At 42.4% G+C, this 17,041-nt stretch overlaps 1 protein-coding gene across 1 annotated transcript in view; it reads right to left on the bottom strand.

The window, feature by feature from the left end:
• The window catches only part of LOC308281976 (sodium/potassium/calcium exchanger 3-like), a gene marked incomplete at both ends in the record, with an annotated part of 137,093 nt that overhangs the window by 37,064 nt on the left and 82,988 nt on the right, over nucleotides 1-17,041 (bottom strand). Inside the window, 2 exons of the mRNA XM_080722325.1 lie at nucleotides 3,952-4,036; nucleotides 5,412-5,486. Of these exons, the coding sequence (XP_080578451.1) occupies nucleotides 3,952-4,036; nucleotides 5,412-5,486 (160 nt within the window). The remainder of the gene's footprint in view (nucleotides 1-3,951; nucleotides 4,037-5,411; nucleotides 5,487-17,041) is intronic.

The following is a 17,041-nucleotide window of genomic DNA, read 5'->3' as shown; positions in this document are numbered from 1 at the left end:
GAAAGAATTAACTTCCTATTGTACTCCTGAAAAGATCTTGTACAATGTCAAAAAAATTGCAGATCACAGCGCGGCACCGAGTGCTGTACTGCGAGCTTGTAGATCTGCTATTTTTGAAAAATCCTGAAATTTCTTTGAATATTTTTACCCGATTCTATAAATGTCTTCTAAATCATTCTAAGGTTTTTGATTAATTGAGTTTCTATTCTATTCACAATATTAAAAACATACTCTGTTACAAGTTAAAAGGCTTGTATTCAAATTCTAATTTACTTCATGAGTAAAAGTACGAAAGTATTGGCATCAAAATATACTTTACAGAACCATTACCAAAGTAAATATAATCACATGTTTCAGAATTGTCAAATTGTGGGGTTTTATACATTTTGTACCAATAAACATATGTGCTCTGAATTATGTGCAGTTTTGGTTGAGTTTGGGTGCACAGTATTTGAGGGATTGAATGTGACGTATCAGTTATGTCAGTCATCTCCAAATTTGGGCACTGTTTCAGCATGCGGTGACACATGCGCAGTACAGGGGGTCGGGGCCCCCATGGTGGTCCCCAAATTATTTTGGAGGGTCCCCAGACGATTAACTTGATGTGAAACATTGTTTTCTCTCTCAACAGTAAACAAACCAACATCAAGTTTAAGTGTATAGAGGTTGACTGCATTTTTCTAAAGTGACAATTTAAGAACTTTTTAATACCTGCATGGCAAATTAAACATTGGCCAAATTGTCAAATATTAGAGGCAGAAATTGTGAAAATAGCCGATCTACATGTTCACAACTTGGCGAGGCGTTGTGAACATGTAGATCTGCTATTTTCACAATAGAACCGTGTTATACAAAATGTAATGCCTTAACTCTTAGTGCTCATCAGGGTGGAGAACCACTGGTTTATTAGTAGGATGAAAAGTATTATCAAGAGCTGGTGACTAAATAACAACGATAGATCAAGTTTTTGTAACCACCGCACTCCGACTCCTCCGGTGCGCTGTCCTCTTAAAACAAAGACATTTAAACAAGTGAAGGGTCCCTCTCAGAGTGGCAGGAGTGAGTGTCTTTTTATTTCTCCATGTCTTTTAGAAGAATGAACAAACGTTTTGGCTATCCAGGCATCGTCAATGAGACACACTGACGAAAGGCTGGATAGCCGAAACGTTTCTTGCTTATAAAATATATAAAATAAATGAATAGAAATAAACTCACGTCTTGCCACACTGAGGGAGACCGTTCACTTTTATTCACTAATTACCAAATAATAACTACATTGGATTGATTGGAATAGATCTATTTCCTAAAAAAGTAGCGTTTTGGACAGAAAAGGTTTCCACGCGACAATGTATAAAAATATATTTAATTCACTCTTTGTCAAGTCAAAAATGTATTTTAATTGTAATTCTGCCCATTTAAAATATATGTACCCAATCGAATATCTAGTAATATCTATATACTAGTTTGTTGAAGCTTATTCATTAAACGTATTGAAATCGCTATGACCGCGCCGCGCCGTACCACATCGTGGCCGTACCGCGCATCACCGCACAATGCAGTGTCTAGCAGGAGATGTCTATGCAAGACTAGTAATAATAAATATTCACTCTGTATTCACTCCATTTTGTTCCAAAATGTTTCTATTTATCATGACAAAGCAGAAAATGAAATAAAAATATAAATAAATATCAATTTAAAACTACACTCTCGCCATTAATATTAATGGAAGAATGTGGACTTTGTCCCAGTGCATAACTCCGCCCCGGTAGCAAAAGAGAAAGATTTTTCTGGTTGGCCAGTCAGGGACCAATCAGAAGGCTGATAAAGGGTCAATTGTAAAACGGCTATTGTGGATATTTTCTCCGTTGGGCGGACTCCGGGCCATACATAACTATGTATAAAGTTTGAGTGGGGAGAAATGACTTCTTCTGACAGCTCAGTTACTTGGCATTTACAGCATTAGCAAACTGTCGTAACAACTGTAGCTCATAAGTCCAATACATCCCCTAGCCAGGGGCGTCACAAGGGGGGAGGAAAGTGGGACTGAGTCACTAGGGCCCAAGGTGGAGGGGCCTTAATTATATTATGCTTTAACTATTGAAAAATAGCAGATATACAAGCTCACAGCGCGGCACCGAGTGCCGCGCTGCGAGCTTGTAGATCTGCTATTTTTGTGTGCAAATCTTTGAATATACAGTATGTATTTCTTTTAAGCGAAAATCTGTAACTCAAATTTTGCTTCTGGGGGGTCCTTGGAACTAAATATTTTGAGATGGGGGTCCGTGGCCAAATACATATCATTTTGGGGATCCTTCACATGAAAAAGTTTGAGCACCACTGACATAGAATCATATATATATTCTTTTTTCAAAAACTTCAAAAATAGCATGCACATCTACAAGCTTGCCTCGCTATGAGCTTGTATATCTGCTATTTTTCAATAGTTAAAGCACAAAATAACGCGTAATAATGCGTTTCCAGTCTAAATGGGTTAAACCCCCTTCCCCTATGAAGAACATTCATGGGCCGGCCCGGGCCCGCAGTGAACCCTTGTACCCAGGGCCCAGAATTTGGTGCGACACCCATGCCCCTGGCCAGTGTGGGATTCCCTCTTGTGTGAGTGGTAGACCATGGTTCAAATCCCATGGCTGTTACAGTCGCAAATACATCTCTCTGTCTGCGAAGGACTTATTAATGGTTTGAAAACAACTTAAACCTTAGTTGACCCGTGTCCCCCAGGACTCTATAGTAGGTCCGTTGGCGCTTCCTTCTACAACGGAAAATAGTAGACCTCCAAGCTCACTCCCTGTCGCATCGCGACATGTTGCAAAGCTTGTAGATTTAGATTGGCTATTTTCACCGGATTTTCGTCAAACTTTGAGGGAAACCTTAAAGAATGTTCAGTGTGATGTGAACTGTAGTGTGGCAAATTCTTTTAAAATGAAATAAAAAAAACCTACAACACCCTACAACAAAACATGTTTCATAGAGCAGTATGCATAAAAAAAGAAAGCTGACATCGTGAAACACACATACTGTATCAAAAGTATCGTTTCACGTCGCCGAGCATACGCAATGTGTGCCAGATGACATGAAACAACAGATTTGACGCCTTTTTTTTTGTGCAGCTGCCATTGTGACATGTAGTATGGGTTGAACAGAGGAATGAGAGAGAGAGACACGGGCGGATTCACACTGCGGTCTCCGGTGCGTTCTCGAGACTGCTTGGCAGATGTTTTGACAGTGTGAAGCCTGCGGTTGTCCTCAGAAACGGCAGCCTGGAGACCACCTCCGGAGGTAGTCTCGAGTCCGCTTGATGTGTCCTCAAGAACGGTGCGCTGCAATGTGAAGCTACCGTTCCATGAACAAGGAAGTGGTGTCGCTTCTGCTGGGATGAAAATAACAAGCGTTGATCCGCGATGTCACTATTAAGATACCAAGGATGTGCCAGTGACGTTACTGTGGTGCGATGATTACAGACGGCGTTACGTTGTGATGTTTCAAAGACAGTCAGCACACACTGCTTTGGTTGTGTATTGTTGTTCTGTTATTGTTACAACTCAAGATAACGTCAGGAACACAGTAAAACTTTATATTCGCTCTAAATTATGAAAAGATACTCTTCTTCTGTGACATGACATTTTATATCTCCCAAAGCCCCATAGTCAACAGCGCCCCCGGGAGGCACATGAATACCATTACAGTTGAATGAAGTGTACTCCAGGGAGCCCAGGCACAGGAGAATTTTGGCCAATGTGAATGCTGGTCAACGGGGACCAGGCAACTGTTTTCAGAAAGAGTTCTAAACAATCGGATTGCAGTGTGAATCCGCCCACAGACAGACAGACAGACAGACAGACAGACAGACAGACAGACAGACAGACAGACAGACAGACAGACAGACAGACAGACAGACAGACAGATAGACAGACAGACAGACAGGGGTGTTACCTATCACAGACGTGAAGAGTTCAGGAGCAGAACTGCCAGCAGCCATGAATGTTGCTCCTGCTACGTCTTCACTGAGCTGGAGACGCTGTCGGACAGAAAGACACACACACACACACACACGCGCGTGCATGCGCACACGCACGCACGCGCACGCACGCGCACGCACGCGCACACAGACAGACAGACATAATGTTTTATTAATAGGAGGTATCCATTACACTCAGCAGAACAATACAATCCACTTATTTGGTCTTAGCAAAAGAACAATAGAAGAGCAATGAGTCATAGTTTGACCTCTGACCCCCTCGTCATTGGGGAATAAAGCCAAAACTAACACTAGTTATTATTAATATGCCACGGTCGTATCCACACAACAGTTATTATTAATATATCATGCTTGTATCCACACACTATATCTCTGGGAACACTCTACTGGGACTAAACAGGAACTAGGAATCTCAATGCCGAGATAAATAGCTCTGGACCACTGGCATGTTGTGAACAACCAGGGATGTCACAAGTGGGACTGAGTTACCAGGGCCCAAGGTGGAGGGGCCTGGAATTATTTTATACTTTAGCTATTGAAAAATAGCAGATATACAAGCTCACAGCGCGGCATCGAGTGCTGCGCTGTGTGAGGCGTAGATCTGCTATTTTTGAAAAGTCGTGAAAATGTGTGCAAATCTTTGAATATATGTATTTTTTTAAGCAAACATTTGTAACTCAACTTTGCTTCTGGGGGGTCCCTGGAACTAAATCGGGCAGTTATCTCGTATTTTAACTCATTTGTAAATGAATGCCCTACTCTGTCATTCTATGTCACACATAAAAAAACATTTATTTTTGCTGTTTTTTAATTGGAATCCTGAATAAATGTTTTGCCATTTATTTTTTTGGAATCCTGAAAAATATGTTTTTTGTATTTCCTTACTTATGTTAACTTTATGAACTTAAATACAAATACATTCGGCATAAAACAGACCATTTTCTTTTAAAATATTTGTCATTAAGCTACTAATATAGATTGATGTAATTAAAGCCGGTCATGTTTACATGTTTGTAATTGGAACAGCTGAAATCCATAATATATCAGTATTCTGGTATTAACCTGCGGGCCGCATTAAGTGAAGGTGGGGGCCGCATGTGACCCCCACGTTGGCCCCCAGTTGCCCATGTATGATATATACAATATATTCGGTATATAAGGCATATCGCAGTCCTTTTGCTAAATCTTTAAATTAGTATTCTATTCAACAATTATTGGTAAATTTAGTTAGCACCGGTGTCAGCATGCCAAAAATAGCCTACAAGCAGTAGATCAGCTATTCTTGGTGTGCAACACATGGCTTTTTCCCGTTCATTCTTGCCATGGACCACCAGTGAGAAACAGTTCCCTAAATGGTCTCACGGTGTCACTTGGCGTCACATGTCACAACATTAAATGGTTAAATGGCACAAACCTCACATATCTTCTCCAGGGATGGAACAAAGTAGTCGTCACAGACCAGGGCGAGGGCACAGAACATATATATGGCCTGAGAAAGAGAAGAGTGACAAATAAGACAGTGGTCAGCGAAGTTTCCCATGTGACCTTCTGTTGTTAACATGCTTTTGGCTAGTACTGCTGTGCTGGCATGGGCCCAGTCTTGGAAAATAAAGGCGAGTTACTTGCTTGAAGTTCGGTAGTTCAGTACCAGCTCAGTGCAGTGGCCTTGTGGTTAGAGTGTCTACCCTGAGACTGGGAGGTCGAGGGTTCACTTCAATCCCCAACCGAAAGACTATAAACATACTAGCCTCCCTGCTTGGCACTATGCATCAACAGTTGGATTGGGGATAAGTCCCTGTGACATACTAGTGTCCAGGAGGTATACTTGTACTGGTACCTCATGTGACATTATGTCCAGGGGTGTCCAGTACTTGTACATCAAGCTGACTCACGCTACAGAAACAAGAGAGAGGCTCCTGAACTATGGGCCACATGGCTAGGGAACCGTTACCCTAACCCCATAAATCTTCTTGTATTTGTTCAGCATGGGTCTACCGTCTCTCCAGCAGTTTAGTAAACAGAAAATACATTTCAATCAGGAGAGAGAACCGCAACCTAGTAAATAAGAAAAGGAGGTTGCGCGCTAACTTGGTGATCCATAAGCTAGCGAACAGTGCCATCCAGTGTCACTTTCCACTACCACTCGTCATATAGACCAGTGCTTCTCAACCTGTGGGTCTGGGGGTCCCTAAATTATTTTGGGGGGTCCCCAGATGATTAAGTTAATGTGTAACATTGTTTTCTCACTCAACAGTAAACAAATCAACACAAAGTTTACGTGTCTAGACTAGAGGGTATCTGCACATTTCTAAAGTGACAATTGAAGGACATTTTAATACCTCTAAAATGACAAATTAAACATTGGCCAAATATTAGAGGCAGAAATTGTAGATCTGCTATTCTCACAATAGAACCGTGAGTCCGTGACATACAAAATGTAATACCTCAACTCGTAGTGCTCGTAAGGGGTGGGGTGGGGGGGGTCCCCAGTTAAAATATGATTATTTTGGGGGTCATGGCATAGACTAACACTATGTGGCTTTTTCCTTTTTCCCTCTAAAAAATGTAAACACTGCTTTTTTTAAAAGAAATCCCGGTGACGTCATCAAGGTGTCAGGTGACCTTCCGGTTACCCCGGAAATAATTGGTAAATAAATGGGCTGGCCCCATAGCCATATTTGTTAATTCACGTCACTTTCTCCTGTGGAAATTGCAACCGTAGGTCGCATTTAGTATGAAAAACCTGCAGATCATGTCTGTCCGTCCGTCCGTCTGTGCATCACGCCTCATGTCACGCTCCCTCTATATGGCCAGGACATCTCCATGTAAGGAGCTGGGCAATACCTCTACATCTGACCTCACAGACTCCAGATATGGATATAGCTGACCTGTTCTGACATCACAATGATGACTCGACCAGCAGATTCATAGTTTAACTCCTGCTTCTTAACTGTGCCGTATTTAGAAGCTCTGAGGTTTCAGCGCTTTAGGGCGAGGTCGCTTCTCGCCCCCTTAGGGCGTCTTACCCCCCCGGTTCCACCGGGCGCGTCGAGCATTATGTCAACGTCAACGCTGGGAACGCCCCCGTTTTAATTAATGAAGGGTGCTCCACTGTCGACGTCAACGTCAACGTCAACGTCAACGGCGGACGCTCAAATTCGCCCCGGTTAACTTTTTGGAGCCCTAGCCTTACTGGTAATTTGCGTCACTTTCTGAAGGAAACGACAAGTGCGTCGTGATATAATGACTTTTGTCATTTCTTATTTATAATAGAACGGCCCTAAAAAATGAGGATTGCACACACGCACATATGCACTGTTGCACCTGCAGGTGCCTATACAAGCTAAATGATGCTGCGAGGTTAATTTGCATCGCTGTTGAAGGTAAGGACGAAGAGTTCTGAAGCCAATCTTGTACAATAGTACATCAGGGGTCAGCAACATTCTTGAATTGAAGTGCCATGTTTTTATTTTCTAGAATAAATAGTCAGTGTGCCATATGTCAACATAAATTTTAATGACATCCCTTCAAAGTACATAACAGTATTTTGATTGTCAGGACATTGTTATAACTAGAGGATCTAGAGATCGTGCCTGCTTTGCAGGCGCTCACAGCTACGTTGCAGCAGTGATCCACCCACATCCATCCATCCACATCCATCCATCCAGCCATCCATCCACACACACATCCATCCATCCATCCATCCATCCATCCATCCACATCCATCCATCCATCCATCCATCCATCCATCCATCCACATCCATCCATCCATCCATCCATCCATCCACATCCATCCATCCACATCCATCCATCCACATCCATCCATCCATCCATCCATCCATCCACATCCATCCATCCATCCATGCATCCATCCATCCACATACATGCATCCATCCACATCCATCCATCCATCCATCCACATCCATCCATCCATCCATCCATCCATCCATCCATGCATCCATCCATGCATCCATCCATCCATCCACATCCATCCATCCATCCATCCACATCCATCCATCCATCCATCCATCCACATCCATCCATCCATCCACATCCATCCATCCATCCACATCCATCCATCCATCCACATCCATCCATCCACATCCATCCACCCATCCACATCCATCCATCCGTCCATCCACATCCATCCACCCATCCACATCCATCCATCCGTCCATCCACATCCATCCATCCATCCACATCCATCCATCCATCCATCCATCCATCCACATCCATCCATCCATCCATCCATCCATCCACATCCATCCATTCACATCCATCCATCCATCCACCCATCCATCCATCCATCCACATCCATCCATCCACATCCATGCATCCATCCATCCACATCCATGCATCCATCCATCCATCCATCCACATCCATCCATCCATCCATCCATCCATCCATCCATCCATCCACTTACTGTACTGTACTTTACTGTACTCTACTGTACCTTACTGTACTGTACTTTACTGTACTCTACTGTACCTTACTGTACTGTACTTTAAAGTACTCTACTGTACCTTACTATACTGTACTTTAATGTACTCTACTGTACCTTACTATACCTTACTGTACTGTACTTTAATGTACTCTACTGTACTCTACTTTACCTTACTGTACTGTACTTTAATGTACTCTACTGTACTCTACTTTACCTTACTCTACTGTACCTTACTATACCTTACTGTACTGTACTTTAATGTACTCTACTGTACTCTACTTTACCTTACTGTACTGTACTTTAATGTACTCTACTGTACTCTACTTTACCTTACTGTACTGTACTTTAATGTACTCTACTGTACTCTACTTTACCTTACTGTACTTTGCTGTACTCTACTGTACTCTACTTTACCTTACTGTACTTTGCTGTACTCTACTGTACCTGACTGTACCGTATTGTACTGTACTTTGCTGTACTCTACTGTACCTGACAGTACCGTATTGTACTGTACTCTACTTTACCTTACTGTACTTTGCTTTACTCTACTGTACCTGACTGTACCGTATTGTACTGTACTTTGCTGTACTCTACTGTACCTTGCTGTACCGTATTGTACTGTACTTTGCTGTACTCTACTGTACCTTGCTGTACCGTATTGTACTGTACTTTGCTGTACTCTACTGTACCTTACTGTACCGTATTGTATCTTACTTCTCTCTCTCTCTTCTCTCTCTCTCCTCTCTCTCTCTCTCTCTCTCTCTAACCCCCCCCCCTTCCCTCTTGAAACCCGATACTTTTGTGATGAGAATGACAAATTCACTCTACAGAGGATTGCGCAATAGGTATTGCGAAATAAGCATACAAACACAAACTGTACGGTAAATATGCATTTTGAAAAGATGACACTAAGTGGATTACGTTCAGCATAGCATGCAGTATATATTTCTGTAATAATGGTGACTTCCAACATGACCGAATGTCGGGAACCGCCGAACAAAATCAGTCTTTGGCCGTCTTGAGTTGGTGTGGCTGAGATGATCAGTAGACAATAGCAATAATAGCAATAATCCACCTTTCTGCCCGACTCCCTCCCCATGTCAAAGTTCAGAGTTTTAATGAATGTAGAATTGTGTGCAGGATATAATTTGCTTCAAATTAGGTGACTTAATTTAATTGACCACGTTTAAAACAATATTTGATTTTAAAATAAAAAATCCTCTCTCACACTTCTGCCAGTGTGCCAGTGATCACCCTCCCCTGTGCCAATGTTCGCACCCGTGCCTAAGGTTGCCTACCCCTGTAGTAGATGATCCGGGGCATTTCTTTCATATTATAACTTCTTCAAAAATCATAAACGGCAGACTGCATTTCCCTTTCGGTATGAACAATGGATTCCCATTCTGTGTGGAAGTGGTACAGTAGGTTTTTCGGGTTCTTTGCCTGTTCTATGACTTTGCAATGCTACTGACGTTTGAGAATGCTACTGACGTTTGAGTGCAAGTGCGCAACACTTGAAAACAAAGCATTGCATTGTGCCTCTTGCCTGCTATAGAAGCCGTGAAGGGAGCCTTGATGTCAAACAATGTTAGGGGCATGTGGTCTACCTGCACAGTAAGGGTGTAACAATACATTTTAACAATGATACAATACGCATCACGATACATGGTTGGTTGACGATACGATACTGGTTCATTCATGCCGATAAGATACGATTCGATTCAATGATTTAAAATCAATATAGTAAATATTTAGCAAATAAATTAAATCTGTGTGAAACGTATCAATAGTGCATGTTTTAAGGATATACATTATTATGGATATATATAAGTAAACACTGTGATTCTCTAGCAAATACATGGACATTATATTTCAAAACCCGCATCTTGACATGAACACAGCAAAGAAGAAGGGTTATAAGACATCATTTGTGCCAACTGCAGTGGAGATTTTAAATAAGGAAATGTTTTAATAGCTCCAACCCTCACACCCCTTGATCACTTGTTGCTATGTCATGGGATGCATTTTATATTTTAATGCATTGTGTATTTTATGTATGTTTTATTGTTGTATACTGACTGACTGCCTGTGTGCCAAAGACAAATTTCCATTTTATGCAAAATTTGATGGACAATAAAGTTTTCTTATCTTACTGCACAGCCTTTGTGATCTACTGGTAGATCGATAATTCGCTATCTACCTTTTTGCCACTGTACTCCAAAGACAAGGCAGGCTACTTTAATAAATGCAAACGTTAAAAGGCAACAGGCACTGCTAATGTAAACATCGTGCTGTAGACTTGATCTAGCAGCAAGACGAGGATATATATATTTTAGCAGGTGTTTAATATCCAAGAACCACAGAGGACTTAGTTCACTTGCAGCTACTGCTGCTTTGCAAAAGTGAAAGTGTAGGCATGGTTGAATAATTGCCTATATAACAGGGTCAGTGACACTTCCTGATGTATAATCCATGGAGTGACAGTGTCACTCGCTGTTAAAGTGGGGGAAGAAAAAATGTTGTAGCTTAATGTATACTTTGTCACGCAATGGTTAGAGTGGTGCTGCTTAGGGCATTAACGACTTGTGATTTTTGCAACTCGACTCAGTCACATCACACACGACCCCCCAATTATTCTGGGGGGTCCCCAGATGATTAACTTAATGTGAAACATTGTTTTCTCACTCAACTGTAAACAAACCAACATAAAGTTTAAGTGTATAGAGGGTATCTTCACATTTCTATAGTGACAATTTATAGACTTTTTAATACCTCTAAAATGACAAATTAAACATTGTCCAAAAAATATATAGGCAGAAATTGTGAAAATAGCCGATCACAACGCCTCGCATCGTTGTGAGCATGTAGATCTGCTATTTTCACAATAGAACCATGTTATACCAAATGTAATGTAGCACTGTAATATTGGATCATTGACAATAAGCAATCCTACTGTTTGAATGCTGTACAGAAGCAAACATGGAGCAAAAATAATGATAGAAAAAAATACAAAGGACTTTTTTTTCCAACTTTGACTTTCGACTTTGGTGGGAGTCGACCCCTTTATTGATGTTGACTCAGTCGACTTGTCGACTTTTTCGTTAATGCCCTGGTAGAAACTAGAAAGATGCAGTTGGAAATTGCAAGTGTGGTTGCCGTGACGCGAATTTCGTAAATGAATTCCGTCTTACTATTTGAATTTTCCCCATTTAAGTCAATGGGGGAAATTAATTCACTAACAAATTAATGGCCATATACGGAGATCTCTGTGTCAGTCCTCGTTCCTTTTATGCCCATATATGGAGATCCCTGATGTCATCAATATTAAGCCCATATCTTGGAAAGCCCATATATGGATATACTGTGTCATTCTCATGTGGTCTGTGATGTCAGACATCTACTGTATGATGTCAGCCATCTCCATATTTGGGAAAAGTTAAGTTTTTAATTAAAGTCAATGGAGAAAATTAATTCACAAATACATTTATATAAATTAAACTACTACATAAATTGTAAATGGTAATGGCACTTTACAGAGATTCTGCATTACATTCACCCATTCGCTCGCACACACACACACACACACACACACACACACACACACACACACACACACACACACACACACACACACACAACACACACACACACACACACACACACACACACACACACACACACACACACACACACACACACATTCATACACTGATGGCTGAGGAAACCATGCAAGGCACCAACCTGCTCACTGGGAGCAACTAGGGGTTCAGAGTCTTGCTCAAGGACTCTTCGACACAAACTCTGGGGGACCCTGGGATCGAACTGGGAACCCTCCGTGTTCTAATGACAGTTTATCTACCCCTGAGCCACTGCTGCCCCATATAACACATGCGTGTCCCGATGAAACCGGCCGGTTTGACCGGTCGACATACAGTATGGCCCAAGTGTGTGCCACCAAAACTATGGGAGGAATAACCCGGCAAAAATGATGGAAGATGGAAGATGGACTAAAGTCGGACAAGTACTACAGTCTGGTTGCCCTGCAGGGGAAACCACACCATTCAGGCTTCAGCTTGGTATAGTCCTGCAGCGTATACATCGGTAGAGCTCCGTTCCCTTGAGACACTGTGCTGCTGGCATAGGCTTCCATTATGGCCAAAGCCCTGGGGAACAAGGCACTAGTGGAAACCACTATAGTGTAATGCACTAGCATGTGCTGGAACACTCCGCCTATACATACACTGAGCCAGTTGGGATCCAATGAAGGTTCCTCTAGTTACTGTAGACCGGCCTCCACTTATGCTGCGGGTCTTGACCCCTGCAGAGAAACTAGGCCAGACAGGCCAATTCATGCATACCCGAATCATACAGCACTGTGACGTTGGCCAATGGATTATTATCAACGGTGGAAAAAGTACTCCGTTCTTTTTACTTAAGTAAAAGTATCAATACGAGGGGCCATGGTGGCACAGTCGGTAGCACTGTCGCCTCACAGCTAGAAGATCCTGGGTTCGATTCCCGCTGGAGACGCTGTGGGCCCTGGGGCCGTGTTCTCTCCTCCGTGTCATCAGTGCCCACACCCTAGGTGGGGTTAGCAAAAGGGCCTTTATGTGTGGAGTTTGCATGTTCTCCCCGTGTCTCCTAGGGTAGGTACCCTCACAAAAGACATGCAGTAATCCTGGTCTCTATACTGCCTCCCCCTGGCCAGCCAGGGCGCCTGATGGAGGGGAAAGGAACTGGTTGGAATAACGTGTTCCTTACACGTGCTACGTCCCAGCCGGGGAAACTCTTCCCTGTCAGGTGAAAAGAAGCGGCTTGGACTACTCATGCATAGAAGGTGCGAAGTGAGCGGTGCAAACACGACATACTTCTAGATCTCTTCATATTTAGGGAGTTTGATATCTTGTGGGCTTAGATCTTCAAACCTGAAAAGAAGATCAAGTTTGATTATAATTGGTTTATATTAATGATGTATAATAAAAAAATTAAAAAAATAGCACCCGTGCGAAGTGAGCGGTGCAAACTAATTCCTGCGCATCAGTGTTGATAGGCATGCATGGCAATATTCTTTTTGTTGTGTATGATGTCAGTCTAGAGGTCTGCTCAGACTATATAAGTCTTTATCGTCATTTCTCATCAGTTAGTTGACCAACCTACGGATTGTAACTTGTAAGAGTGTCATAGTATAATGATAAGTGACCTTATTTACCTCCAGAGAGGCCTCCAGAGAGGCGAGAAGAGGCCAGAAGATGAATATTTTAGTTTTTCAAAGTCTGTTCATTTGCATTTTAAACTTGTATTAGCTGCCTATCATTTATAACCTGTAAGATTTTCCACAGTCTGTCTAAAAGTGTGGTTATTTTATCGCTTATAAGTGATATTCATCTAATACAATTTTGAAATTCAAGGTTAGCACCGCTCAATAATTTTTTATGACGTATTTTACGCGGCCTAAACGCGTTCTAAATCAGGGTGAACCAATCGGGTGCCTCTGTGACTATGACATCATGGACAGATCAACAGAATCGAAGTGTTTCATTGGTCTAGCGAACTCATGTCATCATCATTTGTGACATCATAGTTTTGGTAAAAAAACGGTCTATAGGAGCGGTTAGCACCGCTCAAAAATAAATAGGAGAGCCAATCACAACAAAAGGTCAGATATTGTGACAGAACTGTGACATCATTCACAATATAAACGAGTGTCCGTTCGATAATTCAGAGTTATATCTCCTGGTTATTTAAATGTTAATAACGCAAGAACGTACTGGAGGTACATTAGGAGGGAAGAACAGACAGAGGACAGACAGAGAGGACAGATGAAGAGATGTCCATTAGAGAGATAGCCAAGCCAAGAGAGGATAATAGGGACAAGGGACAAGGACCTAATCAAGAGCAAACAAACATCACTGTCTCTTTCTCTTTTCAGAACAGGAGAACAGGACATAGGACAGTAGAAAAAAGGACTTCCTGACAACGAAAGGGCAGGCCTGGAGGGCTTGCAATAAGCTACATCTCATATTGCAGTCAGATATCTCAAGAGCTACCAAGATCAACCTGTTCAAAGCCCGTGTGGAAAGTATCCTGCTGTATGGTGCTGAAACATGGACAATGACAGGAGTTCCGGGATGGTCTTGACGGAACATACACAATACTCCTCATGCATGTCCAGAACCTTTCATGGAGGAACCATCCTACTAAAGCTCAGATTTATGGAGGCATCATCCCTCCCATCTCAGTTGTGGTGGCACAAAGAAGACTCCGCTTTGCAGGACGCTGTCACAGAGCAAAGGACCAGGTCATCTCGGGTATTCTTCTGTGGAGACTACCCTGCACACTCACATTCCCAGATGCTCTGAGTAGGGACTGACTTTGAATGAACTTGGTGTGGCAATAGGCAACAGAGACCAGTGGAAGCAGCTTGTGTCGCAGATCTCACACTGTTTCATTTCATTTCTCCTAGTTATTTAAACATTAATAACGCAAGAACGTACTGGACGCACATTAAGTTCAACAAGGGAGGGAAAAGATGGCCAATAGAGAGATAGGAAGCCTCTGTGTCTATGACACCATGGACAAATCAGCGTTTGATTGGTCTGACATCATGTCAACATTTCACGGACCAATCAAAGGCCATGAACGGTGCTAATTCTCTTGGTTAAACGTGTTCTAAGACAGGCAAACCAAATCCACATTGGATTTGGTGTGCAAGGCTGTGCGGAATCCGCGCTGCAGATCCGAAAAGGAGTCAGATTAGTTTTTACTGTATGCGACAAGACGCACAAATCGAACTGGGTTCGATCGGGGGAAAAAACGCACTGCCGCAGCCACTTGCCACACAGCAAATTCGTAAGTATTAGAGCACTATGAGATCTGTCTGCATACAAATCATGAGGGCACAACTACTAATCATAATATACAGATATTTTTTTTCATTTTTATATTTAAATATCTAAAAAAACATCTTATCCTTCTGTTATTCTTCAATGCACAGCTTTACATTTACACGTGTAAGAGTGCGTAAAAACACCCTCGCCAGAGATTCCGTTAGCCGGTATTTACCGGCCATTGGCCGGTTAAATGTTTCATTGGCCGGTAATTATAAAGTCCACCGGCCACCGTGGCCGGCTGGGAAAATGCCTCTTAGGCTATTTTATCATTTAATCTTATTATTCACATAATTATTTGTCTAGTAGTAAAGCTACAACCATTAAAACCTATCATAATTTTAAATTTGTATCATGTTCTGTCTTCTGTGAGTCTGACGACAGCGGAGCTGCTTCATGCTGCGCTGTTAGAGGTGGGACTTTCGCGAACGAATCAAGTCTTTTGAACGGCTCTTTGAAATGAACGGTTCACAGTAGGGAGCCGTTCCTGAACAGTGGTGGGAAAAGCACGCTAGTCTTTTGAACGGCTCTTTGAAAGGAACGGATCCCAGAGATCCGGCTCACTTCAAATAGCCATAAATCCCATCTCTATGTTACGTGCATTGGAAATATAGGAGCTTCAAGCTCACAACAAGTCGAAACGCGCATCGCTGTGAGCTTGTATGTCTGCTATTTTAGACACGCACACAGCCTTACGGAGAAGCACACATCACGTTTCACAGCTCCGTCAAGTTGATAGCCTTACATTAATGCGCTAGTGTTATAATCAGAACAGAACTGGGGTTCTAGACCAAGCTGGACCCAGAGTAGACGATAATGAAAAAGGGACCCGAACTCTGTGGAATCGTGGATATTATAATGACTTTCTGATCGCATGGATGTGATCCCATCGTGGTCAAAGCAACAGAGGCAAGTTAGTAACCTTCCTTGCACCAACATAACATTAACAAAACAAAACAAATGTTGTGTGTTTGCATATAAAGGTTTCATGAGACGGTGAAGCCAAAATTAATTTGTAGGCCACGTAGGCCTACTGTGTGGCAGGGCGCGCAAACGGTTCGCTTGTGTTGCGCGCCAACTTTAACCTATTCACTTCTTTATACTACTACATAACATAAGTAAGGATATTATTTTGTTAACTCAGGAACAGATTGCAATAAACCCTTTTGTAAATCCCGCCCCATTCTGCCCTGTTACTATGACTAGTCCTTACCCGTTCAAAGATATGAGCTCCGAAATGATGTGCAGTGTGTGGGTTATGGGATGTGCACTGTGCACACGGTATATGAGGGATGGAAAGTAACTTTAACTGGTACTTGCATGATAATATGTAGGAGCATCAATGTAAGAAATACCCGTTTCGTTTAATGGCTATGTGTGTGTGTGTGTGTGTGTGTGTGTGTGTGTGTGTGTGTGTGCAGCGGTTTGGACCGTGAGACCATCCGCAGAGTAGTCTGTGTTTCTTTTTGAGAGGGTCGGTCCGCCTGAAAAACGCGTTTTGGAACGAAACGGTTACGTTTTGCGCGTTTGTGACGCCCTCTACGGGTGGAATTGGAAATGCTTCTGGGGATTCGTTGAGTAAGCCACCCGCAACCTGTGGCAGAAATTCAGTGTTGACTCGACGTTTTGTTTGTGATTTATGGCTATTGTTTGCAAAACGGGCCCCTCCCGCTAACTTTGGAAGCCCGTTACGAACGAACGGTATGGACTAT

The sequence above is a fragment of the Nannobrachium achirus genome (genome assembly GCF_963921795.1).
Source record: "Nannobrachium achirus genome assembly, chromosome: 3".
Classification (NCBI taxonomy): domain Eukaryota; kingdom Metazoa; phylum Chordata; class Actinopteri; order Myctophiformes; family Myctophidae; genus Nannobrachium; species Nannobrachium achirus.
Note: the sequence above shows the minus strand (reverse complement) of the source record. Positions and strands in the feature narration are given on the sequence as shown.